Source organism: Neodiprion virginianus, chromosome 3, assembly GCF_021901495.1.
Source record: "Neodiprion virginianus isolate iyNeoVirg1 chromosome 3, iyNeoVirg1.1, whole genome shotgun sequence".
In the NCBI taxonomy this organism is placed as follows: domain Eukaryota; kingdom Metazoa; phylum Arthropoda; class Insecta; order Hymenoptera; family Diprionidae; genus Neodiprion; species Neodiprion virginianus.
Window position 1 is genome coordinate 38,854,308 of NC_060879.1, and position 18,988 is coordinate 38,873,295.

Below are 18,988 nucleotides of genomic sequence, written 5' to 3' on the forward strand. Positions count from 1 at the left end.
TCTTCATTATTCCTGTGAGGCATTAATTATTGATGCCAACCGTGCCTGCAGAGCTTTGTTACAAGGGATTGTGCGAGCTTCCAGGTGTCGGAAACGGTCCCCTGCAACCAGATGGTGGCTGAATTTCGTAGCGACGAATTGGGCGGGGTGAACACGAAGACCTTTGCAGCTAGTTGTGCTTGTCGCCTGAACGGAGATTCGCGCTTTCGGACGCTAGGGGAAGTAATTAAAGCTCGAACCAATACGAAATATATTGGATTTGGGGACTTTGTGGAATGCAGGTTTACAAATGAATTCATGCATTATACGGAGCCGACGTTTTAACGAATCTGGACGTGCAGTCAGCTCAAAAGTGTGTCGAACCGAAAACTGGGCCAAACGAAGGTTCGAAAATCATACATCGTTGAGAAAGTATCCGTTGAAAGAACTTTTTAAACATTGGGGTGAAACTGTACTCATGCTGTTACGTTAACAATACAAGAGAAATTACATTATCTAACTGTTTCCTTTACTAAAGAATCCATACAGTTCATCTGATCTTGATGAAAAATAGTTGATTATCATCTCATTCAAAAATGAATACCTTACAAACCATCTGAAAGAAATTTTTTCTTGAGCGGTTTTCTTTGTCGGTTGGTAAGAAAAATTCGATGTATTATACATTCGTAACAATTTACAGATGCCAATTATCTTGTTAATCGGTAATAAATAAACGATTGTTACTTAAAATCTGACTTGTACGATACCTGGAGAATTTATTTAGGAACAAAATGAGTTATAGTGAATATAGTATAATATTCAAGGTTTTTCACATAATGCGGTTTTTACTTTTTACATTCAGTGTTTAAAATGTCTCGTATCAGCGGAGATTTCTTTATTCATACGCAATACTGCGCGGTTACCTGAAATAAGAATTCTTTTAGCGTGCGTTTGTTTTATCGGGTAATTTTTTTTTCAGTTTCTTTTCACATCCGACTGTACATCCCGTACATCCTGCGGGTGGATGACAAGGGCAACGTATGAGCTTGGCGTCTCTTTGAACGGAGCATGTGCGCCTTTGATCTCTCTTTGGAGAACCGGCGTCGCCGGCAAGTCGGAGAAGAATATTCATTACAAGTTTCGTGGGAGCGTGAATCTCAGACGAAAGAGAAAAAAAAGGAAAAAAAAGAAGAATTTCAAAGTCGTGCCGGATAATCAATCAAATATTTGATGTGTTTGTTCCGACGCAATGACAAACACGATGTGAACGAATGTATCGCGCGTCGATCGTCGCATCGCGTTAGGTGTAAGGAACGCGTAGATAAAAGTGTCCGTGTAGAATTCCATCCACTTGGATTAAGATCGTAGATATATCTATACGGGATGCGCGAAGTGGGTCGAAGAGACGCAGACACGAAGCAGGCGGAAAATAAGGCGAATGAAAATGTTAGAAAAAGATTCGTACCGAAGGAAATGAAGAATTCTTGAATTTACCGAGTCGATTCGCGTGCGATTCTGGGGAGAAAATGTGTGTTCGACAAATAGAAGCCAACGTTGTTTAACCTGCTTCGAAGCAGATTGCTGATAAAATATTTGAATTTAACCGGAGTTTACGTACCCACGATATCCCCGAATGATCGTGATACATATACATATATATATACATGTACGACACCCTTATAATCTTGATGGAATTTCTTTCCTTGACGGATAACAGCTCCGTCAGAAAATCCATTAGACATTATCGGGAATTACGCTTCAGACGCCGGGAAACGAGAGGAGAGATATTCGAGCCTGAGTTTCACCTTGTCCACTCGACGATAATTACATCAGGTAGCTGAAGTTCAAGACGTCGCCAAAACGGCGGAGTTACGAGAATTTTCTTCGCAATCATCTGGGCGTAAAAATATCGCTTCATTTGGTAAAACGGTCAGCGCTTCTGCCCGATGATAGTAAATGCGATGATACAAAGGTGGGTACCTACGTATGTTATTTTCAAGGATTCGAGTCGATATTTCGGGCCCACATTTGACCCTACCACGATTCTTATAAGCCTACTTTGAAGGAAACTGAACCTAGGAATCCTACTTTAAACCTCCAACTCTTAAAAATAAAAGTACTATACCGTACTTTGGCGCTGTTCAATCTCCAGTTTCTCTATTGGAACTGTAACTCTTCCTCTGTGGATATATTATTACAGTGAAATTCAAGTATTCACAATGAATCGTCCAAGGGCTATTTCGACATAATTTTTATAAGTTTGAATAACATTTGGCGATCAAGTATTGCATATCAATTGTATTTATTCAATATTATTACGGATACAAAAATCCTATTAACGAAAGAAGCTCCAAGTTAATATCAGTACAATATTCAAAAATTTATCGATTCATTGGACTGCGCTATCTTTGAAGGTTTAAAGGAGGTTCTAAGCAGACCCTACTTTGAGCCTAAACTTGGTAAATCAGGAAGTTTCCGATATTTTTAGCGTCAAAGTAAGGTCTGATATTGCATTGAAATAGAATCGACTTTAAGAGGTAAGTTTCGACTCGGGGTGATGCCGCATATTGTAATTAAATTGTTATTTCTTTTTTTCGCCCCCATCTTCGGCAAACGCAATGCGTAATTTTCCGTAATTGGTGTAAATTTATTTAATCAGAGTTTGTCGCCTACTGCTATTACAAATGCCCGTGACGACCGGTAATCCGAAAGTATATTGGCAGATGTCCAATCCTGACTACTGTTATCATTAGCGCGCCTATTTTTATCTTTACTTTTACGCTGGGATTAAAAAACTGACAAAATGTGTCCCAATCGAGGAAGAAATCCCCGTACGGCGATTTCGCCAAGTTACTTACACACACAAGCCGGGCGCTTTTTAGTCATATCTGGCGGGTAAAATCGGGCGGGGTAGAAAGTCGCAACTGTTTCGAAGTCGAATCAAGAGTTTGTCAAGGTGAAAGTACACCCCGAGGTCCTTTTTCTCGTCCCGAATATCTAGATTCAAATTTGATTAAATCTGAATCCTCCACCAGGAAAAGGGTTCCGTGAGCGAAACTCACGATCGCCTGCACAAGAATTTCTCGAAGCGAATATATAATAGTTTAATCTAGCGGATGAAGATTTGTCGCAATTAATGTCACCGGCTTATCGATTTACCACGTCGGCAGCTGTAGAAAAAAATTTGAGATCTATTCTGGTCGGAAAAGGAAACCGTAATTTTAGTATCACGTGTGATGCGCAAAGAAAAAAAAAACAAACGTTTTTTCGCATCGATCGTTCGTTCCTTACGCGAACTGGTTAATCCCTATCCCGTTTAATTTCTCCAGATCCCCGACTATGCCTGCGGGACTTGAATGCGAAGAAGGTGAATTGAATCTATTCGTTTTCTTAACGAGAATGAAATATATAGGTACCTAACCTGCACCCACCCTCTTTCCTCGGGACTTTCCCTCTGGATTCTCTCCAGGTAACCCGCGATGAAATTACGTTTGCGAAAGGTCTCGAGAGCCGTACAGCGTCAGTTATCAGTCTTTTCGTTCCGACTTTCTATCCATCGGAGTGCAAGTACTTGCAGTTTTTCCCTCTACACACGGCCATTGTAAGTGTACACTGAGAAAAATTCAATTTCTTATTGTAACTAAAAAAATTCAATAAAACAGGTATCGTTAAAAAAAAACTGTCTGAATGTTGTTGGAATTAGGAAAAACGAGGTACGCCTGACCATTTTGCGTTATTGTCGATCCTTTTTCGGTAATTGCAACGCAAAATCAGTTTCTGAGGTTTACTCTACTTCTTTAGTTAAATAAAGCTTCAACGTCGATTTATTGCTGCACAAGCATTAAATTTTCGCAACAGTTGCAGGAAAATATAGCAACGGTGATCGTAATGAGAAAGAATAGTAAGAGATACTAGACTTTCCGATAACAGCTAGAAAACTAATTTTCATTTTCTGCCTAGAACTATATTTTTCGATTATGGTAAAAAATGGAAATAAGTAACGACTGAGCGGTAACCGGAGCTAAAAATTTTCCCTTAGTGTAACGATACTGCATTTTGAAATTATTATCACCGTTTTAGAACCGTAATAATTTTCAGTTCCGACGCCATAGGGAAGTGTGCTTCGTCTCGCACGAAGTATACGGATATTATGGTGTAATAACTTGGCGAGAGAAGAATACAACCGCGATGATAAGCGGACCGCTGACCTTTACCGGTGAATTATCTTTTCCACCTGAGTCGGAATAAGAGAGGAAGGAAGAGGGTGGAAGAAAAGGGGCTGCCGGTTATGTACCGCGGGGATTTATCATGCCTCCGATTAATAACTTGGCGAGATGTATAACTTTGGAGATTGTTCGCATTTAATTAGTACCGTAAATCTACTCCACCGAGACTCTTGGCGTTCGTGTGCGTGTATAAGCTTTTATTCGTAAGTGGTATCGTTATACGACAGTAGAAAGCACGCCGCGTGTCCGAATCGCAGCTTTACAGAAAATAACGCGTTCCCGTAACAGCGAAAGACGCATTAAAAAATATCACCTTGCTTTCGCCTTACGGAAACAACGAATTGCACCTCTCGCAAGTTTTTCAAGCCCCGAAGAGATTTGCCAAATTATCAAGGCGGAATCTATTCACCTGCCGACAAATTACTCCCGGGCCTATTCCTGCGGAGGAAGAGGCTTTCTTGGCGAGACGAAGGGCGACGCACCGCATAAAAGCCGCGTATCACCCGAGGCCTGCATTTAATGAAGCCGCACACGTTCTTGCGACGCCCCCGCGACCGCAGCGAGGATCTGAAGCTGCGCCCGGAGGAGACGTGGGGATCCTGAGGGAGCGCTGGATCGCCACCTGGGACCACTTCAGCCACCCCAACTTGTTGAATTAACTCATTCTTCTTCTCTGTAACGGAGAAAATAGGCGGAGAACCACGCAGCGTGATGCGGGATGAGTAACGGGATGGTTGATTAAAAATGTCTAAAAATTGCCGGGAAGTAAACGTCGGGAAACGGGTAACGGAGTCCCGCTCTGTATACGGAGAGTTTTCTTTTTCGTGTTTCGTATTTCGAGCAACAGAAATATTTCTTATTAATAAAAGATCGGGAAAATTTTAGTTCTAATTTTCAACTCCCAAAAGTCATTTTCGTTTATCTCTTTAATCTCTTTCGTTGAAATTTTTTCCTACGAATTCTACCGATATATCGTTTAGTTTACCGCGATTTATACTGCCTTTTATTCGATGCCTCGATGAAAATGAATTTAAGCGATCATTTTCGCGGCATAGAAGACTAATTAGTTATTTATACTTCGATGAACTGTCGCGAATAAACGAGGATTCGCTTTGAATCGTAGATATATTTGGAATCGTGCCTGATTACAATAAGAAAAAAATAAAAATAAATGAAAAAACAACGGTTCTTAATTCGGCTGAAATCTTCTGGAGATAAATATTTCGTTTATTCAACGTTTTTCTTGAATAAAATATAAAAAAAAAGTAAACCAAACTTGAATAAGCTTCGAAAACAGTTTTTACCGACTTCTACCAAAAATGTTATCGCACCATTTTTCTTCTCAATCGATCGACAAGGAGAATAAATTAAGGCACCTGATTTTTTTGTAATGTCCACGAGCCTCAATTCGTCAATTGGAAGTCAAGGGATGCCCTTTGGTTTTTATTTTGTGAGATATTAAGATATTCTTTCGCAGAGAAGTGATCAATGCGTTCAACGAACTGACGTATAATATTCCAAACCATGTGCCTGTTAAATTTCTTCCACGTAGCCGAATTAGGGGAGAAGTAATCGGGTAGGGAAGTTGACGTCGGATTATCTCCGGATACAATTAGTTCAAGGTTGTGAAAAACCGAAACAATATATACATATATTTATCTAATTGAATAATTCGTTTGAGCTTGAGCTGAAAAAAGTTTAACGTCAGGATGATTCCAACCCTTCGGATTCGAGACGAACAATCTTATCTCCGACTGGCGAGTTCTGTTGCAACTGTAACTTTGGCCTACGAAATTGAACTATTCATCATGGAGGTCGATTTTTCTCGCGGCCTCCCGGCTATTAAGAGACGCTGCGGATGCGAAAGGTTATCGATATCGCGATCCTGTCACTTGGGAGCGCGATAATTTTCTTGCCGAAGAAACGGATTTCAATTTCGCGATCTCCCAACTCCGGGCTCCCAGTGCCCTTTGGGTCAATGGGGAATTTACTCTTCCACGATGAATTTTAGTCATTTAGACTTGCGCCAAACGAACAAGGGAAAACTTTTACCACGGAAGCACTAAAATTGATTACTTTGACCGCAGTTTCGGAATTATTTTTCGTATCGGGCTTTGGTTTTTTCGGCACGAAATAATTAACGAGCTCGCAATTAGTTGGCGTTGAACAAGAGAATGACGCACAACGGTCGGTGAACTAAAATTGTATCCGGTAATTAATGGGGGGGGCTTTATTCATTCAACGAGCTTTCAAAAAATTGGTATCCATCTTTCCAGAAGTTTTATGACCAATCATTATTAAAAGCCGGATTTGAAATTTAACAAGCTTTCGCCCGGGCACCGTTTTAATGCTTCTGTAAAATTGGGAAACTTTTTCCAAACTCTGAAAGAAAAACTTTGGACAAGAACATATATTATTATACGCGTATATATTTATGCTGCACATATATACACAGATTTTTGTACTTTCCACTTGCTCTTTTTCTCCGCGTTCTCTGCTTCTTTGAAATATTTACTGCCACACGGGAGAGATTCGTATTAGTCAGGTAAAAAAAAATAGACACAATTGCATCGAACATTAAGCATAAACGATTATGAAGCAATTTAAACTTCGAAGTGACAAAACTGATTCATCCGTGTCCTTCGAGTTTGGCATACCTATCTTCAACGCCTTACATTCGATACATCAACCCCTGAGAATACACGCTGCACGGTGTAGTCGAGATTGCGCAGAGTTTGAGAAGATCGAACGAAGTCGGACCAAGAAGTTTGAAGAATTTGGCGAGGGCTCAGAAACCCTTTGCTATTCGAAACAGGTCGCGAAAGTTGGTGAAGACTTGTAGCTGAATGCAAAAGTACTCGACTAAAACCACTTTGTTCTATCTAATCTCGGGTTACGCTTTGCCAATTTCCGGGAGCTATGGAGTACCCACAATACCCCCCCCCCCCCTCCCCAGTCATCCTTTCACCCAGTAAGATCAATTGGCGCTGGAGAATTTTCGCGGCAAGATTTGAAAGGTGCGCGTATCACCGATCCATTCAATCGCAGTTCACTGTTCGAGTACTCGCTCTTTTGGATTCATGTTTGAAAAAATTCAGCACAACTAACAGCGTGGTGTAAAAGCGACGAATATATCTGCTGCATCGGGTGCGCTTGGCTTTTTGCTGAATCCACAAGCCAACTTTACACGGCCAAGCGGTTTAACCGATCCCCTGATAGAATCTGCATCTGGCAGAAACGTTCGCTTTGCTACTTCGAGTAATTTAAGCTCATTCAAAAAAGGTTGGAGGTTCTCAAACGCGGGCCAAGAGGATTCTAAACTCTATAAACTTTCGAGGATCCTCTCGAAACCTGGCAGCCACAAATGCGGGCGCATAATCACTGCGGGGAATTCAATTCCTCGAACATCTGTTGTCGTTACGCATCCACTCTCTTTGGCGTATTTTTTCTCTTAAAGATGTTGACGATAGTTACGCTCCAAGGGGGTTGAATTCAATTCATCAATCTATCCAAGTTGAGACTCAGACAAATAAGGTGAGTGTACCAGTTATTGACACGCTTAGACCCACTTTTCGGACCTTTTTCTTTTATAAAATTATAAATTTACTGCACAAATTGTGAACTTCTCGGTGACTAAAACCAATTACTAGAGAGTTAGACACTACAAATTTATGTATTGGTAATTTTAGAACTCAGGATTAGACAGATACAAACAAAAATGGTCAATAACTGGCACACTTACCTTAGGTCAGAACTACCTTGGGTGACGGCGTAGAGTATAATGCAAGTCCATGGCAAATAGAGACAAAGTTTTGTAAATACGGTACAACAGAATTTTGTCAAAAATCAAATTTGCGCGTCATAATTATTATTATCAAACCTAAAACACTAGAATCGGATCAAAATTACCAACTTTCAATCACGTTGAACATTCTAACTTTGAAATAGATTCTCAACTCGTTAATATCCTTGTTTGTATCATGCGATTTTGCTCATACAGTGAAACTTCTCTTAACGGACTCCCAATAACGGATTCCTCTTTACAACGGACAGTATAAAAACCTCCAGCAGCACAATTTACACGTTAATGTTGTTCTGAATAACGGACATTCCTCAATAACGGACAATATTTTCAGTCCCGAAGGTATCCGCTGTTGGGAAGTTTCACTGTATTGATTTCACTGATACGTATCAGGGATGTTTCATTCGCTTCACCATCATCGTCGCAAATAACATTTCTGGCGATTTTTCAAACGGTTTTGTCCGTCCTCCAAGGTTTCGACTCAGGCAATGGGTCGCGTTCACCTTCGATCGAGTTCATCGCATCGTCTATGTACCACAAGAGGCAAGCTGGCTTACCTTGGTGTCATTATGCACGAGGTGTATCCTGAACCTGGGAGTCTTGTCCATCTGGTTGATCCTCTCGACGGCGAGCCTGGCGGCCTGAAGTTCGCTGAGTCCTTCGGGTCTGGGTTCGTTGCCTTGGGTCAGCTCGAATAGTCCGAGAATAGTCACGTTTATCTTGTCACCTTCACTATCACCAAACCGCGTCCTGCCGTTCGCGAAACCGACGGACCGATTCCTGACCGATTCGAATCCGCCGTTCAGGTCCCTCAGTATTCCAAAGTCGTCGATACGGACGGCCGGGGTTTTCGGCAAGGTCAGGTTCTCCAGATTGGCTTCGAAGCTTCCTCTCACGCCGCCGGTTCGACTCCCCGCCCCGGAACCAGGCAGCGTTTCGTTCCTTCCATCGAACAGAGAGGCATTCGACATTGTTCCTAAAGCTCGAAGGCCGGGCGAAGTTCCGGGAAGAGCTGCCGAAGAGTTTTGGTGAGTCGCTTCCGGTCCGACAGCGGTCGAGTTTGGATCAAGTCCGTCCTCCCGCCGCTCGACCTTCGGATTGTGCACACCTACATCTCGACTCGGGCTTTTTGGCAGATCCGGTTCCGACGTCGATCCAGACGAGCCGCTCTCCTCCGTTTCCGGTTTGGCCAGTCCGAAATGGCGCCTGTCAAACTTCTCCGGTGGCGGCAGAGGCTTGTAGGTCGGTCTTACCGGAAACTTTTGGGAACCAACGAACCCCAAGAAAGGAGCCTCGCCCCCAACTTTCGCCTCGAGATTAGCCCGGTCCGTTGTTCTTTGTCGTCCCGTCGAGCCTTCGTCGTCTTCGGCGTCGTAATCGAGGCCTGACTTCGTTACTACGAGTTCGTTTTTATCCCGAGTCGTCGTTATTCTCCCATCGCTGTCCGAAATTTTAGGAAAACTCTGCCCTCTCAAGTTCAAAATCGCGACGCTGGTTTCTCCGGCATTGCCACTTGCGTTTGATAAAACCGTTCGCTTATCGACGTTTCCGATCTCTCCGTAATTCGTACTGTTTATCAACTTTTCGAGATACTCCCTGCTGCTGTCACCCGCGGCGAGAATTTTCGTCTTACCGATGTCAAAAATCTCGGTATCATTGCTCTTCTCAATACCATCGACGCCGTCGCTCCGGGCGATTTCCTTCGTCGAGATGACATCTTTCAAAGAGAGCGTAAGAAGGAGAGCAGATAGAAGGTGGAGGGTCGTCGAGGGGGATAACGGAAAGATGTTGGACCTACGAGAGCGCGCTGCTCGCGACATACTCAGTCACCCCGATATCAACTCCTCCAGACTTTTGGTCCACTGCAGCCTCGCCTCGACCTCATCTGAAACAGCGTCGAAATACTCGGTTAACAACTTCGAAGTACCACCTATGGAAAATAATTTCTTTCCTGTTCTTTCTGCACATCTTTGATTACAAGTTCTTCTCCGAAATTAGTTGTCATTCGTTATTCCTTCGAGGAAAAACTTCGTCGTATGTTTGGCAGATACTGGAAAAATATTCTTTGAAATAATATCGAAGAAGGGAATGTCTTCACGAATATATGTACGCGGGGTATGTTTTTGCTGATTTATTTACATCGCATGCGGAGCAATTTGAAAAGAAAACTCGAACTTGCGTCCTCGTAAGTTATAAATGAATGAAAGTGAAAAAATTTTTCAGCGTGTTTTGATACTTCAATATAAAATTTTTTCGATGTTTTGTTTTCACTTTTTTTCGTCAGTCATGTTTCATTTTTACTTCGAGGGAGTCACAAATCTATTCCGAGTTCTTTACATATTTATGTACCTATCTCTGTTGGAAAAACATATTGTACGTGTTCGAGTTCAGTATACGTATAAGATGCATGGGGCAAAGATGCTTCCGACAAATTCGAATTTCATGCACATATGTACACGCATTTGAGAGGGTACGGTATAATGCATGCAACTTTAAGAGTCCTGCATTTTATGAATTTATGATCTTGATACGCCGTATAATATTCTCAGTCGGTCTTTAAACTATCAGCCGTTCGAAATTTAAAATCAGAAATTGGGAACGGGGGTAACTTTTTCCGAAACTGAACTGTTTAAAAGTTGTTAAACTTACCGAGATGCGAACTCGATAACTCGAATAATCTTATAATAGTATGGAAAAGTTTGATCACTTCCAGGAGACGAAACGACCTTTCTTAGCGAGCAATTGCATACGAAATTATGTAGGATCGAATCAGTCGGCGATTTGATTACCGACGTAAAATTGCTTTTTCGTCGCATTACTTGTACTATGTAATTACGTTTGCTCATGGTGAAACGTACACCAGTCTTGCAAGTCTCGAATTGCCCCGATTATGGTTCAAAAGATTAGCCACTTGCTGTGACAAATTGCGTTAGCAAAAAAAAAATACCCTTGAGACACCCCGGTTCTTCAAATATATCAGAAGGGCGTACGCCCGAGGCTATGACTGAGGACGCACCCCTACAGCTCCCTATTTCACCCCTAATCACATTTCAAGAGGCTTGTAAGCCTGCGTAATGAGACCGAATGATGGAAAGTTTCTACTCTCCGTACACACCGGTTGTTGGTCCTGCTACGAAAACATTCGTACCTGATCCTTGGGTCGGGTTTACAGATCGGCTTACTGCACTTGAATGGAAAACAAGTGCAGCTGATTGCGACGTCGCTGTAAAATCATATCAAGAATAATTCTAACTGTACCAAGAACTCCAACGGCGTCTGGGATCCGATCGCGGATCTCGGTCTCTCTGTTCAATTGAATGAATTGCGCTCTCAAGCAGCGTCTGCCGGAAAGAAAGGAGTCGTCTTGCAGTATTGTAGGTCGAGGACCAAATCCGCACATTGTTTCGTACTTAGGAAACAATTCATGAAAGCTTCGCTCACAGTCGGTGAAGCTCCCTCTGATATAGACCTCGCGCTGCCATTGGGGCTTAAAACTGCAACGTGAGTTTATTGGCACTGAAAGTTTTTACCGGGGTGTTGACAATTTATCACGAACAGCGTTGTCTGACCTGCTTGTAAAGCTCGCTCTTTCTCTCATTCTTTATTCTTCCTTCGAACAAATGTGAGAATAGAGGAGAAATTGTCGCGAGAATCAGCGTCGGCCGTCTTGTCCTCGAAAAACTTGACATCCCTGAACATGTGAAGATGTGGAACATGAGGAAGAGACGAGGGTTGAGTTCGATCGTTAGGAAGAACTAAATGGCGTGACTAAGGCGTTCAATTTGCAACGCTTTGACGTGTAATAAGATTTTCCACTCCATTAGTAAGGCAGTGCCAAATACATCCACCGAAAACGGCGGTGTGAAAGTGTCGAGGAGGAAATCTTGCAGCAAGTAAGTTGACGGTATTAAACGCGTACTCAGGTGGTCCGCAGGAACCGCGGGAAGGTAAGAAAAACAAGTCATTGTTTTAACTGCCGCGAACAAAAGCGGTCTATTTTTCTTTTCGGTTTTCGCTCTTCGTTCGGGGATTAATCACTTTAGTGATTGATTGTGCGGCGAATCAATCACCCGCAGAGTTTTTATTACCGCCGAGTGGTGATCATTCTAATCGTCGTGTTCTTGAATCTCGAATCATTGATAACTATGCTCCTACTTTAACAACACACTCTACGTCTGATATTAGAACGTGGTGGAATTGGGATTGCCAAATTTGGGGACAGCCGGCGCGTTAATTACAGCCGATAATCGCGCATCATCGTTTCAGAAGTTTTCCGAGGTCAGCAGAGGGTCGATACTCGCAAAGCGGACCGCTGCTAATTAGCTTTGTTCCGAATTTCGCAATCATGGCAGATTAGCAGAAACGGACGATATCCAGCCCCCGTGCTCGCAAATTGTAAATAAAATAAAACAATATACCATTGGGAAAATCCGCGCAGTTGCGAAAGTTCCTCAAACACTGTCAACGCCATAACCCTGCCTGCAGTATAATACCTTGATTGAAGTAACCCTAATCGAATCGCTTCTACCTTAGGCGCAGGTTGTTTGCCGATCGGTGGATGAAGTTTGGGTAACATTAGTTCGCATTCATCCGACGAAGGTTATCGGCGTATCAACGAGGCAACAGTCCGAGCATAAACCTGCCTATCCGTGCTGTTTCACCGTGGCTGTTGGTCTCAGCCGTCGAAACGATCGCTGAACTGCCAAACACTTGCTGCAGCGTGTATTGTCAGCACGGACCAATCTCCGGTTAATTATCAGGTTGATTGGAAATTGCAAACTTGGCAGTGCCAGGAGCCGTAAACCCGGTCGAACCGCAGCGGCGTGGTGTGCCCGTATCTTCGCGAAGTGATTCGCTCTTCGTCGTCGCAGAGGAATTGTTGTGCCTGGGAGAAGCGAGATAAGTTCAAAAACACGCGTGCTTCGGACTCTCGGCTTCGGCTTTAGTGGCCGTTTTGCCTTTTCTGGAAGAAATAGACCCGCCTTGGCCGTTCCGCTGAACTTTTTAGCTCTTTTTTTTTTTCTAAATCATTTATACGTTTCGTCGGGCTAAGCTGCTACCCTTTTCGGATTTATGGTGACGGGTATGCCCCGAACCGAACTTAAGGCTCCCATTGTGTATTTACGAGGCAAATATCTCGGGGGTCGTGGACCACTGCTTTTTCTGAACAAAAAACTGTACACTTGGCTTCTCAAGCTCTCTCTCTCTCTATATATATATTATATGTACATGTATTTATATGTCATTGCTAATGTAAAGTTTTGATTCAATTATGAGTAACAAAAATACGATCTAATCTAATCTAATCAGTCTCTCTCTCTCTTTTTATCATTACATTATCATTAACTATCACTAATTTTCTGCGAGCATCTGCGTTCTACTTGTATTTATAACCAACTACAATTATTAATTAGAATAATTATTGCCGTCCTACCTAATGGACTGTCCTTAATTATTATTATTATTAATCATACGTTACTCGACTCGATTGTCTCCCGTTTTCTCCACGAATTCTCTGTGTTATGTTGTTTTTATTGTCTGTAATTTGTTGCCTGAAGGCATAACCAAGGCATAGGTAAAAATCAATCATTAATCATCAATCAATCTCTCTCGTGTCTTGAAGCGATTCGCTCCGGTTCTGAAAATCGACACACATATCGCAGATTCCATTTCTCTCGGAACCCAGATAAAACCTACTTTCCAAACTATCCAGCGATGTGTCCGCCGTTAAACCATATATACGGGATGCATCTGACCGACATGAACATAAAGTTTCACGACTCGGTATTAAATTTTTTACTCCGATTTCGTTTTGACTGTCCATACCCGATATGGGTGATCATTGCGACTGTAAAAGTAGTGATTTTCTTTTATACCGTTGGCATTTCATGGGGGAAATCTTCATCGCAGTCGGTTCCAAGGTTCGTTGAGTATTTTCCTGTGACGCTGGTACCAGTGAGATATATCGATTCCAGCAGACCTTTGCTCATCTGGATTCCTCGAGTCACCGGGGTATTATCTCGTAGCAGTTTCCAAAGAATTACTTTATCCAACGTGATAAATCAATTCGACTGCATAGTCCAGGTAACTCGTATCCAACTTATTGTGATACGAACTGTTGCCGGAACGTGGTGTGGAATAACAATTGTGTACACGCGAAACAGCTTCTGCAAGTACCGAATGATCGCGATACACCTACGTGGACGTTTTACAGAGTGACTCATTTGAATTAATGAAAGATTCGTGCACGTAGATCGCAAATATGGTTTTCCCCGTTCTCATGCACGTATCAATTTTAATCGCCCCGAATTCTGCAATCCGGCAATGAAAGGATATTAGAATTTTTATCGTTGGTCGTAACACTGCAAAAATGTTTGCGAGAATCTGGAAAATCTGAATCAAAAAATTCTTTGACATAACGTGAAAGATAAGCTTGTGTTCTTTGTCATTTTCAAACATTGCTGTGAACCATAGAAATTCATCGAAATGAATAATTAAAAGTAAATTATGGTATCAGTTGTCCATTGAAAAATGACGGATCCTGTGGATAAGAATTTGCGTGATTTTGGAATTATGTCATATATTATTTCAGTGTCACGCTCAGCGATGAAACTGTTTAGTCTTGATGGTTATTGGGTTTGCCTCCGGAGTTTGTCAGGTTATAGGCACCTCGTGTGCAGGTAAGAACGGCTGTCAGTGTGCAAAGTCGGCTAAACTAACATGAACAGAAATGAGGCAAACGGAAGCTTCATCGTTTACTTTGTTAATTACAGTAAATAACGAATAATCTAGTCTGCGGGAGCCCGGCTTAATCGAGAAATGTAAATTGGTGTAGTTTACGCAAGGAGTTGAAAAAATTTCGGTAAAAGTGAGAACAAACAAGGCGCGAGAGAATGAGGAAAGTTTAATTACTCGATGTCAATTGAGAAATTGCGGTAACGGGATGGAGAGAATTTCCATGGCAAAAAGCGGTTCAAACTTTTTCTGCAAAACTGTTTTCAGGCATTTGTTTGCTATGTATAAAGCATTACATTTACGACAAGATCAGGCGCTTTCAGTCTCGAATTGAAAGTGGCTTTGATATATTTTCTCGCACTGACGATGAGAAAGAAAATTAGCTTGGCCTCTTGCAAAAGCTCTTCAAATTATTTCTTGAACGAGTTGCCGGTACTTGATGTTCGACATCGGAAGTTAAACTTTTCCAACTTTCCAAGTAGGTATACCTGCTTCTTTTCCCGTATAAGAGGCGGAGTGCAATCGTGAAGGGTAATGAATTTTCAAATTGTTCACCACTGCTTGTATTATTCTTCGCCAACTCTTGGCTAGAATAATTACTACGTTTTTTCTACACGGATTATTTATGCGAAATTAAAAATCAGTATACACCGGTAAGGGTTCGGTATTATTCAGCCGGGGTATTCGTTCCTGGATTCGTTCATTTTATCATCCAGAAATTGAATCCACGTTTTTGCACCCTCATGTTAATGAGCCTATTGATCAAAACGACGAGTAGAGAGACCCCGCGCAGAAAAACCGAGCATATCGGCAAGCGCTGAAAATATTTTCACTTATCGGGTAACTGAGTGGTGGAATTTCAATGCATGCGAGAGTTGGAGACAAATTGGGGTATCCGAAATGTCGTGTGAAAACGTGGGGGAAAAATGAAACGGTGAAAAAATGCGGTCCTCGATATTCCCGGCACGCACACACACCCGGTGTATTTCCTACACGTTCACGGGTATATATGTACGTCACGTAAGGCACGCCAAGACACAAACTCATGCATACATGGTCTCCTAGTTATTTCTAGTGCTTCCCGAGCTGAATATGTAAGGGAAATCCTTCGCCACTTGACCTATCGGCGAATCTAGGAGTCCACCCACTATCTGCAAACTCGAAGCTTCAGTTTTGAACCGCCAGCCATTCCTCGGGCCTATTCTGGCCGGGTGTCTAAGCCCGATTCGTGCCGCACCTAGATCCAATAATCCTGTACCACTGAGAGGGGATTCTGGATTGAGTTACATACTCTGAGGTACTCTGAGGTATTTCACTCCATTACAGTTACTCCGAATGTATACTATAACTACTATAATGTAAACAACTATATTCATGCAGTACCTACGGTAGTCACTGAAAGAAAAATTCGTTTAGAACTTCATTTGCGCAAAGAACTAACGGTTCATAATTTTAGAATATCAATCAGAGTTTTACACAGATTTCATGAAATTGGTTAACAACATTATTCACGACATTATTTGGCTATTACTTCATAGAGGTAATGAGAAATTTCTTTAACTGGAATATACTTTTTTTTTTAAAATAAAACCGAATCAATTAAATTGTAGAATCGAAGAATCACGTTCACAGATGGTTCGAGAAAAATTTTTCCTCGTATTGTCCGTTCATTGTGTTCGTCAGATTTTTTCAGCAGAACAAGATCTTCGCATCATTTTGTACGTAATTGCATCATAACCGAGTTATTATATCCGAAAACAAATTTAGTACGAATTCACGCCTGTCCCAAATTTCCCGAATATTTTAAATTTGGAGGAGAAGTTCGCGTTTTTGTAATTATGGCTTATACCTTCCGTCCTTGTGTCTAATAAAAATACCGATAACCGGTAGCAGAAAATATTCCGAAAGATGAATCACGGTCGGTAGATAAATCAAATTGCAATTCATGAGCACGATTATCTGGGATTTGTCGGAAATTCCGGTAGGCACGAATACCGCAGATGCATGGACCAAGTATCCCCGAGGCGTGCATTAACTGCACGAAGGGCAGCAGTTGCCGGATAGTTCGATAACGTAATATTCCGCCGGAGAGAACGTGTTTAGATGATGGAAACAGTTAGGTTCTACAAGCTATGGGCATTGAAGAAACCGATAGTACATTCACAACTGCATGCTGTCCTGCACCTGATTGCAGAAATTTCGAATTGTCCGGAAACAGAGCCGTGCGAAATTTCTGGATCACCGATTCAAAGACGTAAAAGTTAATTTTCTGGAAAAACTCGAGGTGTGACTATGAATCGGTAAGAATTACCGCGAAACGTTAAACGTTTGGGGGATGTAAGCCTTTTTCCATAAACCAAACACGAGCGCAGTTTACGGGTCATTTTTTATTTTATTAATAGCGGTGATTTCGGAAATCGTTACGCGCATGACGGATCTAATTTCACGGTCGTCACGTGATGGCCGGTTGGGGTCCCTGGGTCACGGGACATTATAAATAACGGTCATTTTATACGAGGACGTAGAAATATAGCACCATAACAAATGCGAATAACCGTATCCCTTACCTCCAGAAGTACTTCGCACGCCTCACTGGGCAAGGGTTTTCAGCACTTTTTGACCTCCGCCTCATCCTCGCACTGACCTTTTCAGCCCACCGGATCGACCGGATTAATCGGTGGGAACATTTTTCCCCGACGTTGGCGAACTCCCGAAAATTCAGTAGCTCTCCACCTGCGTCACGGGTGTCTCTACATCGCTGAATGATCGCGAACCTCGGGAAAAAGCTGACGTTTTTCAACAACACCCGTAGTCCGATTATTTACCGCGCATTCACGCGTGACGCAGATATTATCGAAACAACTTTTGTATCGACCTGTAAGTTAATTGTGTTAATTATACATTCGCCACTGGAGTCCGTTCGCTTCCTATTATCGTAAAATTATCATTTCCCCACAAAGTTTCTATATTCAAGAAAATTATGCAACTTATTCTCTGCCCAAATCGCGCGAACAGTTTACTCACTGGCAAAGATCTCAGCTTTTTCCCCGCTGGTTATCTAAGCGTCGAAAAACTTTGGCCAAATTTAGATCGATTCGCGACTTGATCTAATCCCGAACTTCGTCTCCACATAACCGATTGAGTCAAGCATCTCGGTCGTTTCCCAGTTAATTTTTCATCGATCTTTCCGAATCGTCTACCATGATCATTATGGTAAAAACCTACTTCAAAAGCTTCCTCCGTCCGTTATATAGCGACGAGGGTGATTATCGGTATCGGTGATTGTCGAATGGCCTTGACATCGGATCGAGCGAGGGTCAACCGGGAGACCAGCGCATCGCGTGGAGGCAGTGCGCGCACTGGTTGCCTCTTTGACGTGGGGTTGATTTTCCCCGCAACTCGAGGTGCTACCTGTGGTGGTTTGTACCGCGCATGCGCGCCGAGGGATGAGACGGAATCCCATCTTCTCCGTGCAGCTTCTCTTCAGGCCACAAAACTGTCGGGGATAGCAGATAAGTAATGTGGTCACTACCGGAACAGAAAAGAGCGGCAAACGATTCGACGTTTTGGCAAGTACCTAAACTCCCGGGTACACATGTAAAGTACTCGAGCTATGAAGTTTACGAGACCTCGAAGCAGAGACTACGAATCGAAAATACACACTTTGGGTTGACGGTTGATCTCACAAGGGAGGTTCAGGATAGTCCCGAGAATGGCAAGGTTCTAGTTTTGCTTCAATGGAAGTTGCCGCAAAGATGGGCACGTACTCCAAACTTCGTATCTGGAGTATCGTAGTTTCACTTACAATGAAATTATCCACTCTGGCTTGTAAGCAACACGCGCTATACACCTGTATGTTGATGAAGCTCAGACAACACGTCGGTTGTGTCGTGTATTGATCCAAAATCTTTGTTTACGTCGACGATATTCAGACGTGGAATGTCGACTGCGAATTGGTGCATTATATGAAGGCTGTTTTCCGTATTGCCGTGTCAATCGAACCAGATTTAATCTCGGTCACCGCGTGCGGAACGATCCAAACGTGGATTGAATGATCGAAAACCGTCGTAAAGTTCTATTTGCGCAATACCTGCAGGACGATATAATAATTCCCGTCTATCGCCATAAATAAATTCTCATTCATCTATCTTTACAGTATATAACAATCATCCCTCTTTCCTGAAAGTTAGTACAGGCACCGAGCCACGGTTAAACCGTGGTTTATTACCTTTCTTGATCTTATCTG

At 42.4% G+C, this 18,988-nt stretch overlaps 1 protein-coding gene across 4 annotated transcripts in view; it reads right to left on the reverse strand.

Annotated features, from left to right (window-relative positions):
- Positions 1–18,088, reverse strand: part of LOC124300124 (gamma-aminobutyric acid type B receptor subunit 2) — a 103,459-nt gene extending 85,371 nt beyond the window's left edge. For 3 of the 4 annotated variants that reach the window (XM_046753819.1, XM_046753821.1, XM_046753822.1), the window contains exons 1-2: positions 17,310–18,088; positions 8,565–9,892 (exon numbers count right to left, since the gene is read on the reverse strand). In XM_046753819.1, the coding sequence (XP_046609775.1) occupies positions 8,565–9,827 (1,263 nt within the window). In that variant the 5' untranslated portion in view covers positions 9,828–9,892; positions 17,310–18,088. The remainder of the gene's footprint in view (positions 1–8,564; positions 9,893–17,309) is intronic. The other variant, XM_046753820.1, reaches the window with a different exon arrangement.
- Positions 18,089–18,988: the final 900 nt, after the last annotated feature.